Here is a 19,675-nt window from a genome sequence, read left to right as displayed (position 1 = left end):
ACCATTTGCGAACACTGTAGCTATGAATGAAGTCCTCTAAAGCAGCAATGATAATGTTTACTGTTACGAATCCATACAGATCACATAAAATCTATTGAGAGTCCTTCTCATACTGAACGTAAAGAAGATGAAAGTTCAAATTCAGAGGCAGACATTGAACTTCCATCATAGAAATACTCAACGTACACCTACAATAGATTTTGCTAAAACAACTGAGATTATTTTTCTCTTCCAGGAACATAAATATTAACTTTGACAGAAATTAGCTTTGGGCTGACAGTGCTGCTATACTGCATAGAGGTGCAGTTAAACTCCTTAGTCTAAGTGCTCTGAGACCTCCTGGGTGGGTTAACACATCTGCTCTTCAATGTTCTAATACATGAGCTCATGTGGAGATTAATTAAAGTAGGTTGTAAGGCTAATTAGCTAATAAGGACATTAAAGTTGCTGACAATGTGCTGCTCTTATTATTCTATATTTCTATACAAGAAAAGGCATTTACAGCTAACCAAGGACCAGAGTGAAATGAATATATTGGCTTAGGAAGACATTTCTGAGCTGCAGCTGGTAATGCCATTCTCATTTTTTTTTCTTAAGAGTACAGAACTGAGTATATCTGACCTTTACCTTGCATTACCTCATCAGAAAGATGTGAAGTATGGTCTGGATGTTCCATGTTATTCTTCGCTGACTATGAATGGAATATGGCTTGTTTCATAGGAAATGCTTTATTTTACAGTTCACATATGATATTCAAGCTACTGAGTCACTGCTATTCATTGAGTTGTACCTGAGGTCATAGATAGATTTAACAGGCCTAAAAGTAATTGCCATACAACCCAGATGTGCAGGATAGACAACAGAATGGATCCCCCTTCAGACACCCTTTAATATAGCAATAGTCAACCTTAAAGAGATGAAAGACAAGAGTGACAGATAAGCACAAACTATAAAGCTATGTAACCTTTCCCCCTCCATCCCAAGTTTACATTGTGATGCTCCTTCAATGTGAAAACAAAAAAGCAGTCCAGTAGCACTTTAAAGACTAACAAAATAATTTATTAGGTGGTGAGCTTTCGTGTGATAGACCCACTTCTTCAGTGTGACTGTATCATCACATTTTGAGACAATCCCAGGAGGCTAATATGGCAGAATAACACCATACCACATTTTGGGGATGTTCAAAAATTCTACTTGTTGTAGCATCTCTCTCTTCTCCCCCACCCCCCTAAGCCTTCCAAAATTCTGACTGTTTGGAGGGTCAAGACATATTTACTTCAACAACCATGGTCCCCTCACAGAGAAACCCTGCTTTGCCTCAGGAGTGTGTCAAACATGTGGAGAGAGTTTCTGTGAAGAATGCTTTGTTTGGAGGGCAGGCAAAGAAGAAGCAGCTGCAACCATCCTTGCCACACATGAGATCCTGATGAGCCCTGTGAAGCTGTCTTAAAATTATGATGGATCAGGGTCTTTGAAAGCATAACAAAGTTTCACTAACCCTTTTGTCAATCTGACTGCAGATCCAGACCACTCACCTCCACTTGGATTTGCTGTCACAGACGAGTCTAAGCCAGCATAACATTCTACTGTCTTTTAATGGGAACAGTCTCTCTTTCTAGTTAGCTCTTTCCCATATCTTCATTTTCAGAAAGGGGCAGGGAAAGGAGGGATGAGAGAAAACAAAACAGACCCTCTTTCCATTTCTTCAAACTCCTATGATCTTTGATGGGAAGTGAGCAACCTACCCCTTCCCTCTCACTAGCTTGAGGCAGGGTGACCTGGACATATTTCTCAAATTCTGTTGCTGCCCTTTCACTACTAGCTGCCTCCTTCTGGGGGAACTCAGAAGGAAAGCAACTGTATCAGGAGGATTTCTCAGGACAAATAAGGAAACAACAGGAATACCACATGAAGAACCAATTGATAAATCTAGATGTGAAATGGATGTGTAACCTCTTGAACAAATAAATAGTTATACGAAATGTGATTAAATTCATATCAATATTGAAACTTTCACTGTTCCCATAAAAACTTCAGCAAATTTTTGTTTCATTTAAAGTCTCTCTCTCCTCTGAGATTATGTTCTCTCTGAAATATTACCATGCCTATTGTACACTTGGCACCATAATTCTAGGAAAAAAATGTCATTTGAATAAGATTAGAAGAATTGAACAGACAATGTCATGGGAGCAACTCAATTTTCAGTCATCAGCAATGATTCCCACTATATTTTGCTATTAAATGAATGTATTAGAAGAGAGGGCTCTGCGTGTGTGCGTGCGTGTCAGAGGGGAGATAAAGCAAAATGAAGTGATGGATCAGATAAGAGATTTCGTACATTAATAGCAATGAAGGTTTTCAGTGAAGTTCACTTCTGGTAAAATTAAAATCTTACTCCAGTCTCCTGCACCATTCTTGACACAAAAGGATTGTTCTAGATTTTAGCATTTCCTACAATCTTCCATTGACTTCACTTGTAAATTACCTTTAATTTATAATTCATGCAATTGCAGCAAGAAAATTAAAAGCTCTAGTACTACAGCCATTAGTTCTTATGCTTTATTTAAACATTCCATTTGCACACTATAGCAAATATTCAGAGTTTTAAAAATACAAAACAAACTTTAGTGTATAAAGAAGCAGAACGCCTCAGGAAAACAATGACTAATAGAACAGAGTTCAATGATATATGAAAGTACCTGTATAAAAATCCCTGTGTGCAAACATGTCAATCACATAGCGACAGAATGCATATTGATCTAACAAAGCAGAAAGGAAAAAAAAGAACAATGAGGAAACTAAGTGTAAAGGCCTTTTTTTTTTTTTTCCATGCAGCAGTGAAGACAAAGCTTAGCAATGACAAAACACATTTTTGGCAATTTTTGCTAAGTATTTTTTCCAGCCTTAAAATAATTCTCTCTTTCTCTTCTGGTTGCATAGGGCACTGAAGCCAAACGGACTTGTCTGGAACCTGGAATTGTGGGTCCTTCCCTGGCCTATCACTTCTGGTCCACCCACAAAGTGACCTGCACTGAGTACATTCATGGAGCAGATATGCAGAGTACAAGGACTGAACTTCACTCAAAATGCACAGCATCGCCCACTCTTAGACAATCTATATCCAGGTGAACTGAGGATCATGTTTCAGCCCTAGAGCCACTCCTGCAAGCACTACCAAGTGCAGTGCTTATGAAACAGGGTTGTTCCATCAAAGTCAATCAGACTACTCACTGTAATAGAGTAATGGCAGGACCACATTCTTAGTTTTCAATTTCCTCACTTCAGCTGCCTTGAGACAGAACCTTTATATCATTTCAATTTTAATTTCTGAACATTGCTTTTAAACAGAAGAATAGAACATTCTTTCTCAGGCATGTATGAACATTGAGTCCTCTTATAAAGTAGATGATTTTGTTAATAAACTAAATAGCTTCCTTATACCCCATAATGCTCCATTTTAAATTTTCACATTTAGTGACATTTTACAACACAACATTTTGTTAATATGACATTTAGGGACTTTTGAAAGTCCAATAAGAGAGACTGAGAGAGACCAAGAGAAAGAGAGAAAGAGAGAGAGAGAGAGAATGTGTTTACTCAACAGGAATATAAAGAGGACCACATGTACTTGGTAATTTAGCAGCTATGAATGTTGCCACAGAATCATGTTTCAGACGCTAAGCTTAAATTTTTTTAAAAAAATGAAGGCTGAGGTGTTCTGGGTACCTCAGGCAGTATCTACACGGGCACAAATCTTCGAAAGAGCCATATTTCAAAAATTACTAATGAGGTGCTGAACTGAATATTCAGCACCACATTAGCATTAGGACGCTTCCAGCCGTGGTGCTTCAAAAGTGCGTGGTTCGGCGCGGCTCGGCTCAGCTTGGCGCGGCTACACAGAGGTCCTTTTTGAAAGGACCCTGCACCTTTTGAAATCCCCTTATTCCGATCAGTGAGCGGGATAAGGGGATTTCAAAAGGTGCAGGGTACCTTCATAAAGGATCCCCACGTAGCCGCGCTGAGCCGCGCACTTTCAAAAGCGGCGCTTTCGAAGTGCTGTGGCTGGAAACGTCCTAATGCTAATGAGGCGCTGAATATTCAGTTCAGCACCTCATTAGTAATTTTCAAAATATGGAAGTGGACAGAGAGCTGCAGACAGGGGAGTTTAAGGGGGAGTTTGACAGAGGGAGGCCCACAATGGTTAGGAAGACCCGCAACACCTGTGCCACCACTACTGCTGTCTCCTCCACCTGTGTCTGTAGCCAGACAGACTGCCTGACCATGGATGCCTCTACCCAGATCCTGGTGTGGCTTTGCAGGGACTGTAGCTTACAATTCCCACTCACTGATATCCAGGCTGGGGGTACCATCCAGTGTGAAAGGTGCCTGCTAGTGGAATCTGTCAGGTGACAGGTGGAGGAGCTACAGCGGGAGGTGGCCAGGTTGAGGAGTATCCGAGTCCATGAGCAGTTCCTGGACAGTATTCATGTGGAGACAGCTGAGGTAACGGTCCCAGTACACAGGACAGCTGATAAACCACTGGTGGAGGAGGAGATAGATCAGGGTGGACACTGGCAGCTTGTTACTTCTGGCAGCAGGCAGTGTTCCACCCCTGCTCAGAACCCTCCCACTGTGGTACTAGGAAACCGCTATGCTGTACTTGATACAGGAGACAAAGAATCTCCCCGTACAGCAGAGGAGAAGCCTCGTACCCCCAAGGCTGGGAAGTCTGCTGCCACCACTGTGAGGAGGAAACATAGAGTAGTGGTGGTCGGGGACTCTCTTCTGAGGGGGACGGAGGCGTCCATCTGTCGCCCTGACATTTCATCTCGGGAGGTGTGCTGCATGCCTGGGGCCCGCATCCGAGACGTTATGGAGGCATTGTCGAGGATCATCAGGCCCTCTGACTACTATCCCATGCTCCTCATCCATGTGGGCACTAATGATACTGTGAGGTATTATGCTGAGCAGGTCAAGAGTGACTTCAGGGCTCTGGGGGCATGGGTGAAGGAGTTTGGGGCACAGGTGGTATTCTCCTCAATCCTGCCTGTCAGTGGTAGGGGCCCAGGCAGAGACAGGTGCATCCTAGAGGTGAATGCCTGGCTTCAAAGGTGGTGTCGCCAGGAAGGCTTTGGCCTCCTTGACCACGGAATGCTATTCCAGGAAGGACTGCTAGGCAGAGATGGTGTTCACCTTTCGAGGAGGGGAAAGACCGTATTTGGACGCAGACTGGCTAACCTAGTGAGGAGGGCTTTAAACTAAGTTTGACAGGGGCAGGGGAGCAAAGCCCACAGGTAAGTGGAGAACATGGAAACCTGGGTGATGGGTCAGAAATGGGAGGCAGCATGGGCAACAATGTCAGAGTAAAAAGAGGGTCAAGGCAAAACAGGGAGGCAAGATTAAATCAATATCTTAGATGCCTATATACAAATGCAAGAAGTACGGGTAATAAGCAGGAAGAACTGGAAGTGCTAATAAATAAATATAACTATGACATTGTCGGCATCACAGAAACTTGGTGGGATAATACACATGATTGGAATGTAGGTATTGAAGGGTACAGCCTGCTTAGGAAGGACAGACAGGGAAGAAAGGTGGGATGTGTTGCCTTATATATTAAAAATGTACACACTTGGACTGAGGTGGAGATGGCCGTAGGAGATGGATGTGTTGAGAGTCTCTGGGTGAGACTAAGAGGGGTAAAAAACAAGGGTGATGTCCTGCTAGGCGTCTACTACAGGCCGCATAGCCAGGTGGAAGAGGTGGATGAGGCTTTTTTTAAACAACAAAGTCAAGCAGGGCCCCAGATTTGGTGGTGATGGAGGACTTCAACTATGCAGATATATGTTGGGAAACTTTAACAGCAGGGCACAGACTATCCAGCAAGTTCTTGGATTGCATTGGAGACAATTTTTTTATTCCAAAAGGTTGAAAAAGCTACCGGGGGGAAGCTGTTTTAGATTTGATTTTAACAAATAGGGAGGAATTGGTAGAGAACTTGAAGGTGGAAGGCAGCTTGGGTGAAAGTGATCATGAAATCATAGAGTTCACAATCCTGAGGAAGGGTAGAACAGAAAACAGCAAAATAGAGATAAAGGATTTCAGGAGGGCAGATTTTGGTAAACTCAGAGAGCTAGTAGGTAAGGTCCCATGGGAAGCAAAACTGAGGGGAAAAACAGCTGAGGAGAGTTGGCAGTTTTTCAAAGGGACATTATTAAGGGCCCAAAAGCAAGCTATCCCGCTGTGTAGGAAAGATAGAAAACATGGAAAAAGACCACCTTGGCTTAACCAGGAGATCTTGCATGATCTCAAAATAAAAAAGGAATTGTATAAAAAATGGAAACAAGAAAAAATTACAAAGGATGAATATAGGCAAACAACACAAGAATGCAGGAGAAAGATTAGAAAGGCTAAGGCACAAAATGAGCTCAATCTAGCTACAGGCATAAAGGGAAACAAGAAGGCTTTTTATAAATATATTAGAAACAAGAGGAAGACCAGGGACAGGGTAGGGCCATTGCTCAGTGAGGAGGGAGAAACAGTAACAGGGAACTTGGAAATGGCAGAGATGCTTAATGACTTCTTTGTTTCGGTCTTTACTGAGAAGTCTGATGAAGGAACGCCCAACATAGTGAATGCTAGTGGGAAACGGGTAGGGTTAGAAGGTGAAATAAAAAAAGAACAAGTTAAAAATCACTTAGGAAAATTAGATGTCTGCAAGTCACCAGGGCCTGATGAAATGCATCCTAGAATACTCAAGGAGCTGATAGAGGAGGTATCTGAGCCTTTATCTATCATCTTTGGAAAATCATGGGAGACAGGAGAGATTCCAGAAGACTGGAAAAGGGCAAATATATTGCCCATCTATAAAAAGGGGAATAAGAATAACCCAGGAAACTACAGGCCAGTCAGCTTAACTTCAGTGCCAGCAAAGATAATGGAGCAGGTAATTAAAGAAATCATCTGCAAGCACTTGGAAGGTGGTAAGGTAATAGGAAACAGCCAGCATGGGTTTGTAAAGAATAAATCTTGTCAAACTAATCTGATAGCTTTCTTTGATAGGATAACGAGCTGTGTGGATAGGGGAGAAGTGGTAGATGTGGTATACCTAGACTTTAGTAAAGCATTTGATACAGTCTCTCATGATATTCTTATAAAAAAACTAGGCAAGTACAATTTAGATGAGGCTGCTATAAGGTGGGTGCATAACTGGCTGGATAACCGTACCCAGAGAGAAGTTTTTAATGGTTCTCAATCCTGCTGGAAAAGTATAAGAAGTGGGGTTCCACAGGGGTCTGTGTTAGGACCGGTTCTGTTCAACGTCTTCATCGATTTAGATATTGACATAGAAAGTACACTTATTAAGTTTGCAGATGATATGAAGTTGGAAGGGGTTGCAACTGCTTTGGAGGATAGGGTCATAATTCAAAAGGATCTGGATAAACTGGAGAAACGGCCTGAGGTAAACAGGATGAAGTTTAATAAGGACAAATGCAAAGTGCTCTACTTGGGAAGGAACAATCAGTTTCACACATACAGAATGGGGAGAGACTGTCTAGGAACGACTACAGCAGAAAGGGATCTAGGGATTATAGTGGACCACAAGCTAAATATGAGTCAACAGTGTGATGCTGTTGCAAAAAAAGCAAACATGATTCTGGGATGCATTAACAGTTGTGTTGTGAACAAGACACAAGAAGTCATTCTGCCACTCTACTCTGCACTGGTTAGGCCTCAGCTGGAGTATTGTGTCCAGTTCTGGGCACCGCAGTTCAAAAAAGATGTGGAGAAACTAGAGAGGGTCCAGAAAAGAGCAACAAGAATGATTAAAGGTCTAGAGAATGTGACCTATGAAAAAAGGTTGAAAGAATTGGGCTTGTTTAGTTTGGAAAAGAGAAGATTGAGGGGAGACATGATAGCAGTTTTCAGGTATCTAAAAGGGAGTCAAAAGGAGGAAGGAGAAAACTTGTTCTTCTTGGCCTCTGAGGATAGAACAAGAGGCTGCTTAAACTGCAGCAAGGGAGGTTTAGGTTGGACATTAGGAAAAAGTTCATTACTGTCAGGGTGGTCAAACAGTGGAATAAATTGCCAAGGGAGGTTGTGGAATCTCCATCACTGGAGTTATTTAAGAACAGGTTAGACAGATGTCTGTCAGGGATGGTTTAGATAGTACTTGGTCCTGCCATTGGGGCAGGGGGCTGGACTCAATGGCCTCTCCAGGTCCCTTCCAGTCCTAGTGTTCTATGATTCTATGATTAGTAATCTTTGAAATGGCCATTAGCATGGCCATTTGGAAGATCTGTGCCCATGTAGACACACCCTCAGGGTTCTCAGCACATATCCACAGCACAAATGAAGGTGTGATTGCAGTTCAGATTAGCATACTTTCATTAGCCTCTATCTAGCTGGCATTGGTAATGATAATAAGGACATGGTGTCATAGGCTTTGCTGAGAGTTAGTCTGACCCCAGCATGAGCTCTGGGAACATTCTGGTTGTGTCTACACTTGCATTCCTCTTTCAAAAGAGGCTTGCAAATGAGGTGTAGATTTACATATCTAGCACCTCCTTTGCATACTCTTTTGAAAGAAGAAAAGCAGTGCAGACGCAGCTCTTTTGAAAGTAAACCCCAACGTCGAAAGAACCCTTCTTCCCTTTTTTTTATGGGAAGAAAGCTTCTTTTGAAGATGGGGCTTACTTTCTACAGAGCCACATCTACATTACTTTTCTTCCGAAAGAAGAATATGCAAACGAGGCACCAGATATGTAAATCTGTGCCTCATTTGCATTTTTGATTTCCCTCATTTGCATGCCTATTTCTAAAGAGGAATGAAAGTGTACACACAGCCTCTTTGTTTGCTGGCCTGTGCCATTGTTTCTTTACTAATACCGTCCTGTAACCCATCCTGACTAAAGCTGTCACCAGTGTCTCTGTAAGATAAGAATTTGCGTGGCCACCCAGAAGAGATTAATGTGCTGCCCAGCTGATTAGCAGAGCATCAAAACAGCTGCTCGCAGCCAGAACCATGTGTGTCTACTGGTATTGCACATCTGCCTATGCCTTGGTGCACATAACAAAATTTATTCTGCCCATGGATAGAAAAAATGAGAGGGATCACTGGCTGGCACCCCTTCATTTGCCGTGTAGATGTACCGTAAGGCTAAAAAGCAACCAAGGAATGCTGAGCACCAGTTGATTTCAAATATGTTTGCATCCATTGTTAAAACCCTAGGTCAAAGTTTCTAACACTTGGCAATGGTGAAGAAAACCTTTCAGTTAGGAACTGAGTGCAAACTTACTTCAGGTATGTGTGCCCAAATCTTCAGTTAGCTCGAAACAATAGCTCTAATGGAAAGGTAAACTGTTCCATTCCTCTCAAAGGGATGTTAATTTTGAAAGCTAATGATTACAGTTTAAATGTAAACGCTGTTCAACCACTGATTATTTTAAGATTAACAGCCAGCTTGTGTACTTCCCCAGCAATCTCAGACTGCTTATTTTTTCACCTTCCTGTTGTACGTGACACAACAATCTCAGATCTCCCCTATTCTTCTCCTAAAATGAGCATCTTTGATAACTTCCATGACGTTATTATGTGTTTTCCAAAAATATTAAAGTTATGGAGGATATTGAATATTAAAAAAATTAGAACAAACATGAATTCAATTATAAAGTTACGCAACAGAGCTTATCAGGTGCTGATGCTATTATTCATTTTCATATTTAGTTCCCCAAAATCTCAATAGCTAATTTATCAGACGCTGCTGCAGTATTGTACTCCATTGCCCTGAATCTAGAGTGACCATATCTTCCATGGTTACATACAGGCCGGGGGTGGGGGGGCACTCCGCCCCTTCCCTGAGCCCCAGGAAAGCGGCCAGGATGGAGCAGCCGGGGTGCTCCCCCCCAGCTTCCCCGAGCCTCAGGGAAGCAGCAGGGAGGGAGCAGCCAAGGTACTCCTCCTCCCCCAGTTAACCTGCCAGCTCCTTCTGTTGGCGAGCACATACTGACACACAGTACTTGCTCTCTGGCAGACAGTTGTGCCTGTGCAGCCTGCCTGCGCAGCAGATATGGATCAATTAGTCCCTTTTTTAAAATAAGTTGGGATCCCAAACACGGGATCATCCTGCCGAAAACAGGATGGATGGTCACCTTACCTAGAGCACTACAGAATCCCAGTCCCTTGCTACAGAATTCAGATCAAGAGTTCTATGAACTACAACCATCCTTGATTATAAACAGTTCTTGTGAAGTCTTTTAAGTCTACTGTATCAATCTGTAAAAGACTGCAAAAATATACATTTTTTTTCTGATGAATCCAAAAGTGGCTAGAAAGAAGACTATTTTCTTTAAAAAAAAACCTAAATGTGTATATATAAAGATATACCATTGATTGAAAACACTAATTTCAGATTGGGCACAGTATCTCAGCCAATGAATACTTAGGAACATTAACGTGTTTGACTGGCACAAATGCATGAAACCTGTGCATGAAAACAAAGATAGTTGCTGAAACAATAAAAGGACATGTGTAAGACAAATGAATCTTCGCAAGTGGCCTATCCAAATCCATTGACGGCCATGGAAAGGCTCCCATTGATTTCAATTTGTCTGAGTTTAGGGACAAAAGGCATTAGTTTATTCCTGATTAGAAACCTAAACCTTTTCATATATATGAAGGGAGACCACTTTTAATCCTGGGAATGCAAACACAAATGTGAATTGTCTAGTTTATTTCTCCTTTAAATTACTGTAATTTTAAAACACTCAAAAACAATTTTTAATGTATTTTGAGTAGAGATATTTTATGGTAAATTTTAGATGTCAATTTTTTGAGCTATTTAGGCTCTGAAAATAGTTATTTGTAAAGGAAACTCAGTTATAATATTGAATTAAAATAGCATAAATAACTCTACTGATGTATGTGAAATAGTTTGATGATCATGTTTCCATGTATGTCATGGGAAATCTGTACCAATGGTATCAATGCAAGAGATATGCCTGCAGGATTTCAGATAAAGATGTAATTTTTGAAGTTGATTCTTCAAACTTCAGGGCTAAATATTCATTTTAACTGAAGGATTTTCTATGGAAACAAGGAATTATTTCAGAGTTTCCATCCTTTAATAACATCACACTGGAAGTGAATTAGTTTGGAAACATCTGATATTCACCAGTGTTCATAAATATGTCCAGTCATTTTGAATCTGAACCTATGGCTCAGAGATCAATCCCCCCCAAAAAAGCGTTGAGTGCAGCCTGCAATATGCTGAGCTCCTAACACAGTGGACAGGTAAAGGTCATCAGAGTGCAGGAAGCTGCTTCAGTCTCCCATTGTTCCATTGTGCCTACAAGGCTCTGGTATTTCCTGTGAAAACTAAATGTAGTTTGAATGTGAACAAATGTAAAAAATACCAGTGCATTACCTTATAAATCCCAGGAAAGTGGCCATGTTTTTCCTAGGACTCCAAATCTTTGAACAACTATTTTCAGAGGTCTAAAATATATGTATTTGGCAATATATCACCACTCACAGATGGGTGCATGACAATAGCCCAAACAATATAATGGATCTGCTTGGGCAGATTCCTTCTTCCAGGTACTATCCCACTAACTTCAAAGGAGCTCTGAACAGACACAAGGGTATGCCCACAGTTACTGGATTGTTGCATCTGACAAAGCAGCTGTTTGCCCAAGAAAGCTTATTCTCCAAGAAATCAGTTAATCTATAAGGTGCCATAGGACTTGTTGTTTTTGCAGATACAGACTAACACGGCTACCCCCGATATCCTTCCAGACTGCATCAAGTCACATGAGGCATTGCCATGGCATAGTGCTGTATAGAGCATGGCAGAGCCTTGCATAGCCTGATGTAATACAAATACCGTATTCCATTCTATCAACTGTGATTTTTGTCCTTGTTAAGCAGAATATACGCACAATTTAGAAGCAAAACATACTTACCAAAACATCACTAGGTAACTCATAATTAACCACATTGATGTCACTATTACTTCAACATGTCACATTCTCTTAATTTTTTTTTAATTCAAGACTATCTGCTAATATAAGTTAAAGGGCAATTTAAAATACTTAGGAAAAAAAACCCTTCTTCCCAATGTAATGCTAAAATAAAAGATCTAAAACTCTTATTCAAATAATCTGCTCCAAATTTTTCAGTAAGCGTGAACACTGGTCCTTGTTATCTCAATGAAACATTCATGTGCAAAATGAATCTTTAGCTACATCAGTAACATTCGTCATGCTGGAGGTTTAGCTTAAGAATCCTTTTTAAGTTTCTGCTTAGTGTCCTGAACCCCAGTAGAGATTAAGCAATACTATTATTTTCTTTTACATGTGTGGAATTTTGACTTTGGTTTTTGCCAGAATAAATTTCACTGTCTTGGCTTCTTTCCCACTACTTTTTTAAGATCTTCAGCTGTTTCCTCCTCATTTTGTTTACCTTTCTTTTCTGATTTTGTTTCAGTCTTCACTGCTTTCTCCTCCTTCACTTTCGGTTTTGCCTTTATTAATCCAACTTCCTCTACTTTTGCTTCTGTCTGTTTGCTTTTTTCAACTGCCTTCAATTCAGTTTTTCCATCTTTCACTTCCTTTTTAACTTGTTCTTCAATTTTGGTGCTCTTCACTTTCTTTTCTTCTGCAAGTAAAAAAGAATGTATACAGAAACCATTCTTCCCTGAATAAATAACATAGAACTCTTTTAAATTCAAATGATCATAACGCATTATGATAATATGCACAACAAGAACAAAAATATAAGTAGTCCCAGCCATGAATAGCTTACAGTATAATTAAGATGGATGCAGAGAACAAGCCCAAAGGAATGAAGGCATATAAATCAGTTTAAACAAACTAGTGGATAAAATACTCAACAGTTCTATTCCTTTTATAAAATGCATTAATGATATATGCTGGGCCTTTCTTTGTGCTGTATTGACCATTAGACACAATGGTCCTGTTTAAACCCCACAAAACTGGGGTAATGTCATGGTGTATCAGGTCCACTGGGTACAGGCCTTGTAATCCAAGCATATACGTGGCCAATCATTAATAGGAAAGGCACCTCTAAGAACTGCAATATGGTATAATCTCCTGTTTAGCTAAGTCAGGCTGGGTCACATCTATGATGCATAAGTGGCAGTTTTCTACAACTTCTCTTATTGATAATATACAGCCTGATCTGCTGAAGAACTGATATTCAGTGTATTTTGTTATTCTTAAACGGGTTCCTCTAATTGAGAGTGCCTGGAATACACTTCTGCCAGTGCATATGACAACCTTGCCAACCTTTTACAAAACCCTTGAAATGCGTGATTTTGAGTTGCGCTTAAATCACATTAAAGTGCAACTCAAAATCCCTCTCCCGCCTGGCTCTATGCTGCCTGGTTCAACCCCCCCATGATTCAACCCCCTTTGGCTCTGTTCAGCCCCGCCTCCACTGCAGCCCAGCTTGCTACCCCACGCACGGCTCTGGTTCAAACTCCTTGCCCTGGTTCAACCCCCCCGGCCCCAGGTCAAACGTCCCACGGCCCAGCTCAGCACTCAAGCACAGCTCCAGCTCAACCCCCACTGCCCTGGTTCAACACCTCCCCCCCGACCTCAGTTCAACTCCCCTGTACATGGCTCTGGCTCAACTCCACCAGCTACCCCCCCTGCAGCCCTAACCCACACCAGGCTTAACCCTCCTGCTCCCCTCCCACAGCCCCAACCCACTGCCAGATTTAACCCTCACCAACCCCCACCCCCAGGACTTACCTTTCAAAAGGAGCTCCAGGTGCTCCTGCTGCTTCCTTAGCTGCAGAACGTGCTTTCCGCTGGGGAAAAAAGCCATCCACCCCACTTACACAAAATTTGAGTTATGTGAGGGTGGGCAGGAACGGAACCCTTGTATAACTGGAGAGGCTACTGTACCTTGAAGCAGGAGAATGATCCCGAATTTGGCAATAATGAATCATCCATGAGCTCACGTGGCAAGGGTGTGACATCATCATACATGATGGCATGAATTATGTCTCTTGGTCTCACTAACTGATGTCTCATCAGCTGCTATTCCCACCCCAGATTGTATCAGATTGGCCTCTAGGCCTCAAGATTGTAGAAGCTACTAACAGTTTTCACATATAATCATCCATGGATCAATCTGATATGCAGTTTGAGGGGAAAATCAGGTGCTCAACACTTTACAGAATGGGGCCCAAAATAGGGTACATGTCTAATCAAGGCTAGCATTGACTAGCAATATAAGCAACACTTCCACTGCTTATTGAGCTCTTAGAAGACATTTAGGGGTGAATTACAGCTAAATAACAGCACAGAACACTGAGAACCAGGACAGGTGGCTAGAAACAAACTTTATGGGACCACGGGAAACGTGGCCACACTCAGTGGTCATCCAACTAACAAAAATCATGCCAGATGACAAATGTTGCTGGACCAGAGAGTGCCAGATTGGAGAGGTTCAACCTGTACTTCTGTAACCTTCATGTTTATGTGACCTTGAGGCAAAACTCCTGTCTCCCATATTGCTGTGGTACAGCAATTCCCACTAAACCACTGGGACTATTAAATTAATTTTAACTATGGACACTGAAATTACTGATGACACCAAAATACTACTGTTTAGAAAACAGCTAACTCCAAACAAAGTCACAACACTCCTAAAATTCATAGGTGCTGGAACAGGGATGCTGGAGGTGCTGTCAACATCTCTTAGCTTGAAGTAGTTTCTATTACATAAAAGACCTACAGTTTGGTTCTTTCGGTCTCAGCATCCCCATTGTAATTTTTTCCCTGCATCCCTGCTAAAATTCCTGGCTGATCTTTTTAACTTCATTTGGTGAAAATGTGCAAGAAATGTCAGTGCCATGCAAGTCCACTCTCAGCTTTCTCTGTGATACAGCAACACACAGTTTTGTTTTCACTATTTCAATGAGCTACATTTTGTACTAAGCTAAAGAAGATTCAACAAGTATATTTTATTTCCTCAGTTGTGCCAATATACAGCTTGCTTTCATACATGTTCACGCTCTGCATACAAAATACAGATTAAACTTTTTAGTGCAAACATTGTAAAATCAAAATGTAATAAAAGGAGACACTTTACCTTTAGGAGGAGTTTTCTTTTCAACTTTTTCTTCTCTTTCAGGTTTCTCTTTTTGAATTACTAACAATAAATTAAAAATATACCTTTTTTTACAAAAATTGCTGTGAAAACTAAAAAAAAGGGTTGCTAAAACAACATCACAGGCTCATGACACATCTTTGAACACATCTCTTGTTCATATATTCACAGTTTACTTCATATTTCCCTCTTTTTACAAAGGGTTCTGACTTGTATGAGCCAGTAACAGTTACACACACACATAAATTGGTGATGTTTTAGCAGCTCTCAAAAAAGAATGGACATGCAGAGCACTTTCCACAAGGTTTTATTCTGTGGCACAGAAGCATATAATTATTCTACTCTGATATCTCGCTCCTTCCTGTCCTAGATTGCCATGACATTATATATTTGATGAGAATAATATGCCCTGTAAGTTGTCCTCACCTCATTCAAGTGGCAGCTAAGTCACAGCAACAGTCTTTTTTAACACATTTCTCTCTGGAATGGATATTTGATGTCATGGTCTGTTGGCTATATACTTTTTAGCTGATGTGTTTAGATGGTGCTTTTGTAAATATAAGTTCTTAGGTCTCTTTATCTGAGCAGAAAAGCTACCTTACTCAGCCTTCGAAGGATCTCCTATGTGTTGAAGGAATTTTAAATGGTTTAGGACCACCATAATGGTTCTATCACTACTATATCTCACTGCAGCTGGCATGACATTACTTGTGCGGGCATCCTCCTGCCACAGTGATCCTCAATTTCTGGGATGACCACGTAGCACTACTGGCAGATGACATGATATACAGCAAACCTCAGATAAGCTGAGAAGTGACATGAAACAGGATATATGTTGAGGGAAGGGCAGCTGAAAGCAATGAGATGTCCACTAAGCAGATCCACAGGAACTGTTCTGGCACAGAATTCTCCCCCGTGATTTAGAGTCGGTTTATACAACAAAATTAGGTTGATTTAATTAAATACTAATGTAGACATCAAGCATTAGGTTGATGGAAGAATTCTTCCATGAACCTAACTACTGACTTTCAAGGAAGTGGATTACTTACGTTAATGGGAAAATACCTCCTAGGAATGTCAGTAGGGGCTACATGGCAGCACTACAGCTACAAGGGTGCAGCTGTCCCACTGCAGCATTTTAAGTGCAGACAAAATCTTAAAAAGAAATTAAATGGAATTTCTCCCATCACTGATGCAGCTCAGTGCCAACAGGTATCCAAGCAGAAATCTTCACAAAACATGTTGGCCAATTGTTGGCTCATTTAATATGTCAAAAATAGATGGACAGACAGGGGCTGTGTCTACACAAGCCCCTTCCTTTTGGAAAGGGCATGTTAATGAGCGGGTTTGAAAGATGCTAATGAGGCTCTGCTATGAAAATGCAGTGCCTCATTAGCATAATGGCAACTGTGGTGATTCAAAAGTGCAGCTTTCGAATTGCGTGTCACCTGTGGAGATGGGGACCTTCCAAAAGGACCCCCAGCTTTCGAAAGCCCCTTCTTCCTATCTGGTGTTACGAAGAAGGGGCTTTTGAAAATTGGGGGGTCCTTCCGGAAGGTCCCCATCTCCATGGGCAGCACACGATTCAAAAGTTGCACTTTCAAATTTCTGCAGCTGCTATTATGCTAATGAGGCATGGCATATTCACAGCAGTGCCTCATTAGCATCTTTTGAACTTGCTCACTAACATTCCCCTTCCTTTCAGAAGGGGCTCGTGTTGACGCAAGAAGGCAGAACATGCATTAGGGATGTCTAAAGGCACGGAGTTTTGGGGCAAGACGTTGGGAGAAGGGTTTCAAACTCAAAACTAAATTGATTTTGCAAAATTGTATTTTCTACAAAGACCACTCCTGGTTTACTTCAAGGTGATTCAACAACAAAAAGAAAAAGACATACTTTTGAAGCTAAGAAAAATGTTGTGCTATATATTGAAGATAGAAGAGCCAACTACATCCCCTCCCTCAAAGATACAGAGCCTGCCTTTTCTGTATAACCTTAATGCTTTCCTTTCCATTTTGTTCTCTCCCCAGACTCCCACTTTCTTTTTCCACGCTTGTCTTTAGCAGAATATGAATAAAGTCTGATTCAAATATTCCAATCCAATGTGTCACTGTAGTTGAACAGCTTCAAAATCAAGCACAATTAGTTCCTGAGAGCCTATTTTCATTATACTAGCCCATAATTATTCCAGAGCTAATTATAGTCTGACTAAATAAGGAATCATAGAATCATAGAAGAGTAGGACTGGAAGGGACCTCGAGAGGCCATCGAGTCCAGCCCCCTGCCCTCATGGCAGGACCAAGCACTTTCTAGACCATCCCTGAAAGCCATCTATCTAACCTTGTCTTAAATATGTCCAGTGATGGAGATTTTACCACCTCCCTTGGCAATTCGTTCCAGTGTTTGATCACCCTGACAGTTAGGAACTTTTTCCTAATGTCCAACCTGGACCTCCCCTGCTGCAATTTAAGTCCATTGCTTCTTGTTCTATCCTCAGAGGCAAGGAAGAACAAGTTCCCTCCCTCTGCCTTATGACACCCTTTTAGAGACAAAGATTACAGACTAAAGGATATGTCTTCACTTAAGAGTTAACCAGGGTTAACCTAGTATGGGCATGAGTGTTTTTGCTACAAAACCCCACCCACATTAACATGTCCTCACTCACACTTGTGTCTGGGTCATATTCCATGGTTATTTAGATACTCTAGGATTAATTTCACTCAGCTGTGCCAAATGCAGAAGCATCTGTCCTTTGTGGGGACTTTTGGGACAGGCACTTGGAAGATTATCAATACTTGATTGATTTTTCCTGAGTCATCACAGCATGCCCAACAAAGAAAAAATAAACTATAACATAATATTAAATCTAAGAATAATCAAAAATTACCTTTTGGAGGTGCTTTTTCAGCTTTCTCCTGTTTTTCAGGTTTGGTTTTCTGAACAACTAGAACTAAACAGAGATGATGATGTACTTATTTAAGAGACAAAGAGTTCAGCTGAACTAAGTAAGGGGCGAGGGCAAACTATTTCAATTGACACCAAAATGCTGGTGCAAAGGAAGAACTGGGCACATTCAGCTATCATTAACTTCAACTTACAGGACTGTCCCCAAACTAGAGGTCTCAGATCTATTGATGCCGTTTATCTGAGTTTTTATTTAAAGCGTTACTCGGGGGGAAAGTTATGTTGCACTGGCATTCCATGACTCTTTGCAAGAGGGCACACTGAAGGCACCGTAGTGCTTCACAGCTGGAGAGACATCACAGCTGATAGCTACATTCATTTCAGTTAGAAGTAGAGCAGGGTAACAACAGTAACAAAGTCACATCGATCATCAGTGAATGAAGATGGAAAGAAATCTAGTCTAGGAAGCTCGCTTCTTCTGGCAATCTCTGACTTGGCCCTGGCGACTGCTTGATTGTGCTGCACTAAGCTCAGCCCACCCAGCATATCTGCTTTCCATTAGTGTGTGGTAGTCATCTGGTTTAGGTCCATCACAACAATTCCACAATAAAGTATCAGGGAAATTAACAAATTCACCTCGTGAATAGTGAGAGAGAGATAGCCATGTTAGTCTGTATTATATCAAAAAAAAAAAAAGCAGTCATGTAGCACTTTAAAGATGAAGAGAATAACTTATTTGGTGATGAGCTTTTGTGGGACAGACCCACTTCTTCAAATCATAGCCATACCAGAACAGACTCAATATATAAAGCACAGAGGTCGAAAAATTGTTATCAAGGTTGACAAATCAGAAAAACTGTTATCAAAATTGGCAAATCAGAAGAGCAGAGGGGCAGCAGCAGAGGGATGTGGGGTGGGGAATTTAAGAGTTAGATAAAACAAAGTATGTAAAAGAGTCCTTATAATGGGCCAGGTAATTGTTATCCTGGTTCAAAATGTGTTAATGCATCGAATTTGAACACAAATGACAGTAGCGAGCATTCGAACTGTAAACGGTTGTTAAAGTTCCTTTTCAGTAAAACACAGACTTTTAGGTCATTAACACAATAGCCTACTTCATTAAAGTGCTGGCTGACAGGTTTGTGTGTTCGGAGTTTTTTTTCTTGTCCAAGAGTGTTTGCAGTGCGGCCCATATATATGCTGTATGGGCATTGTTGAAACATGATGGCAAATATGACATAGTTGGGGAACAGGAGATGTGCCCATGATTCTGTGAATAACATGTTTAGGTCCAGTGATGGCATCTCCAGAATAGATGCGTGGACTAAGTTGGCAATGGGGCTTGTTGCAAGGAAAAGTTCCAGGATTGTTGTTATTGTGGTGTAGCCTGCGGTTGCTAGTGAGAATCCACATAAGTCTGGGAGGTTGTCTATAGGAGAGAACAGGCCTGTCACCTAGGGCCTTCTGGAGTGTATCATCCTGCTTTAGGATAGGTTGTAGGTCTTTTATTATATGTTGCAGTGGTTTGAGTTGAGGGGTGTAGTTAATGACCAGTGGTGTTCTGTTACTGGTTTTTTTGGGCCTATCTTGGAGTAGTTGGTTTCTGGGTATTCTTCGGGCCTTGTTGAT

General features: G+C 41.3%; 1 protein-coding gene and 1 long non-coding RNA gene across 16 annotated transcripts in view; one reads left to right on the top strand and one right to left on the bottom strand.

Annotated features, from left to right (window-relative positions):
- LOC142011339 (uncharacterized) overlaps positions 1-3,819 on the top strand; it is a 32,916-nt gene extending 29,097 nt beyond the window's left edge. Inside the window, exon 3 of the long non-coding RNA XR_012645054.1 lies at positions 2,941-3,819. This is a non-coding gene — a long non-coding RNA (uncharacterized LOC142011339). The remainder of the gene's footprint in view (positions 1-2,940) is intronic.
- TRDN (triadin) overlaps positions 1-19,675 on the bottom strand; it is a 351,197-nt gene that overhangs the window by 198,410 nt on the left and 133,112 nt on the right. For 10 of the 15 annotated variants that reach the window (XM_074990631.1, XM_074990634.1, XM_074990630.1 and 7 more), the window contains 4 exons: positions 18,030-18,092; positions 15,125-15,184; positions 12,464-12,658; positions 2,700-2,759 (listed from right to left, as the gene is read on the bottom strand). In XM_074990631.1, the coding sequence (XP_074846732.1) occupies positions 2,700-2,759; positions 12,464-12,658; positions 15,125-15,184; positions 18,030-18,092 (378 nt within the window). The remainder of the gene's footprint in view (positions 1-2,699; positions 2,760-12,463; positions 12,659-15,124; positions 15,185-18,029; positions 18,093-19,675) is intronic. The other 5 variants (XM_074990641.1, XM_074990646.1, XM_074990636.1 and 2 more) reach the window with 3 other exon arrangements.

The sequence above is a fragment of the Carettochelys insculpta genome, chromosome 3, assembly GCF_033958435.1.
Source record: "Carettochelys insculpta isolate YL-2023 chromosome 3, ASM3395843v1, whole genome shotgun sequence".
NCBI lineage: Eukaryota > Metazoa > Chordata > Testudines > Carettochelyidae > Carettochelys > Carettochelys insculpta.
This window is presented reverse-complemented; position numbering and strand designations above follow the sequence as displayed.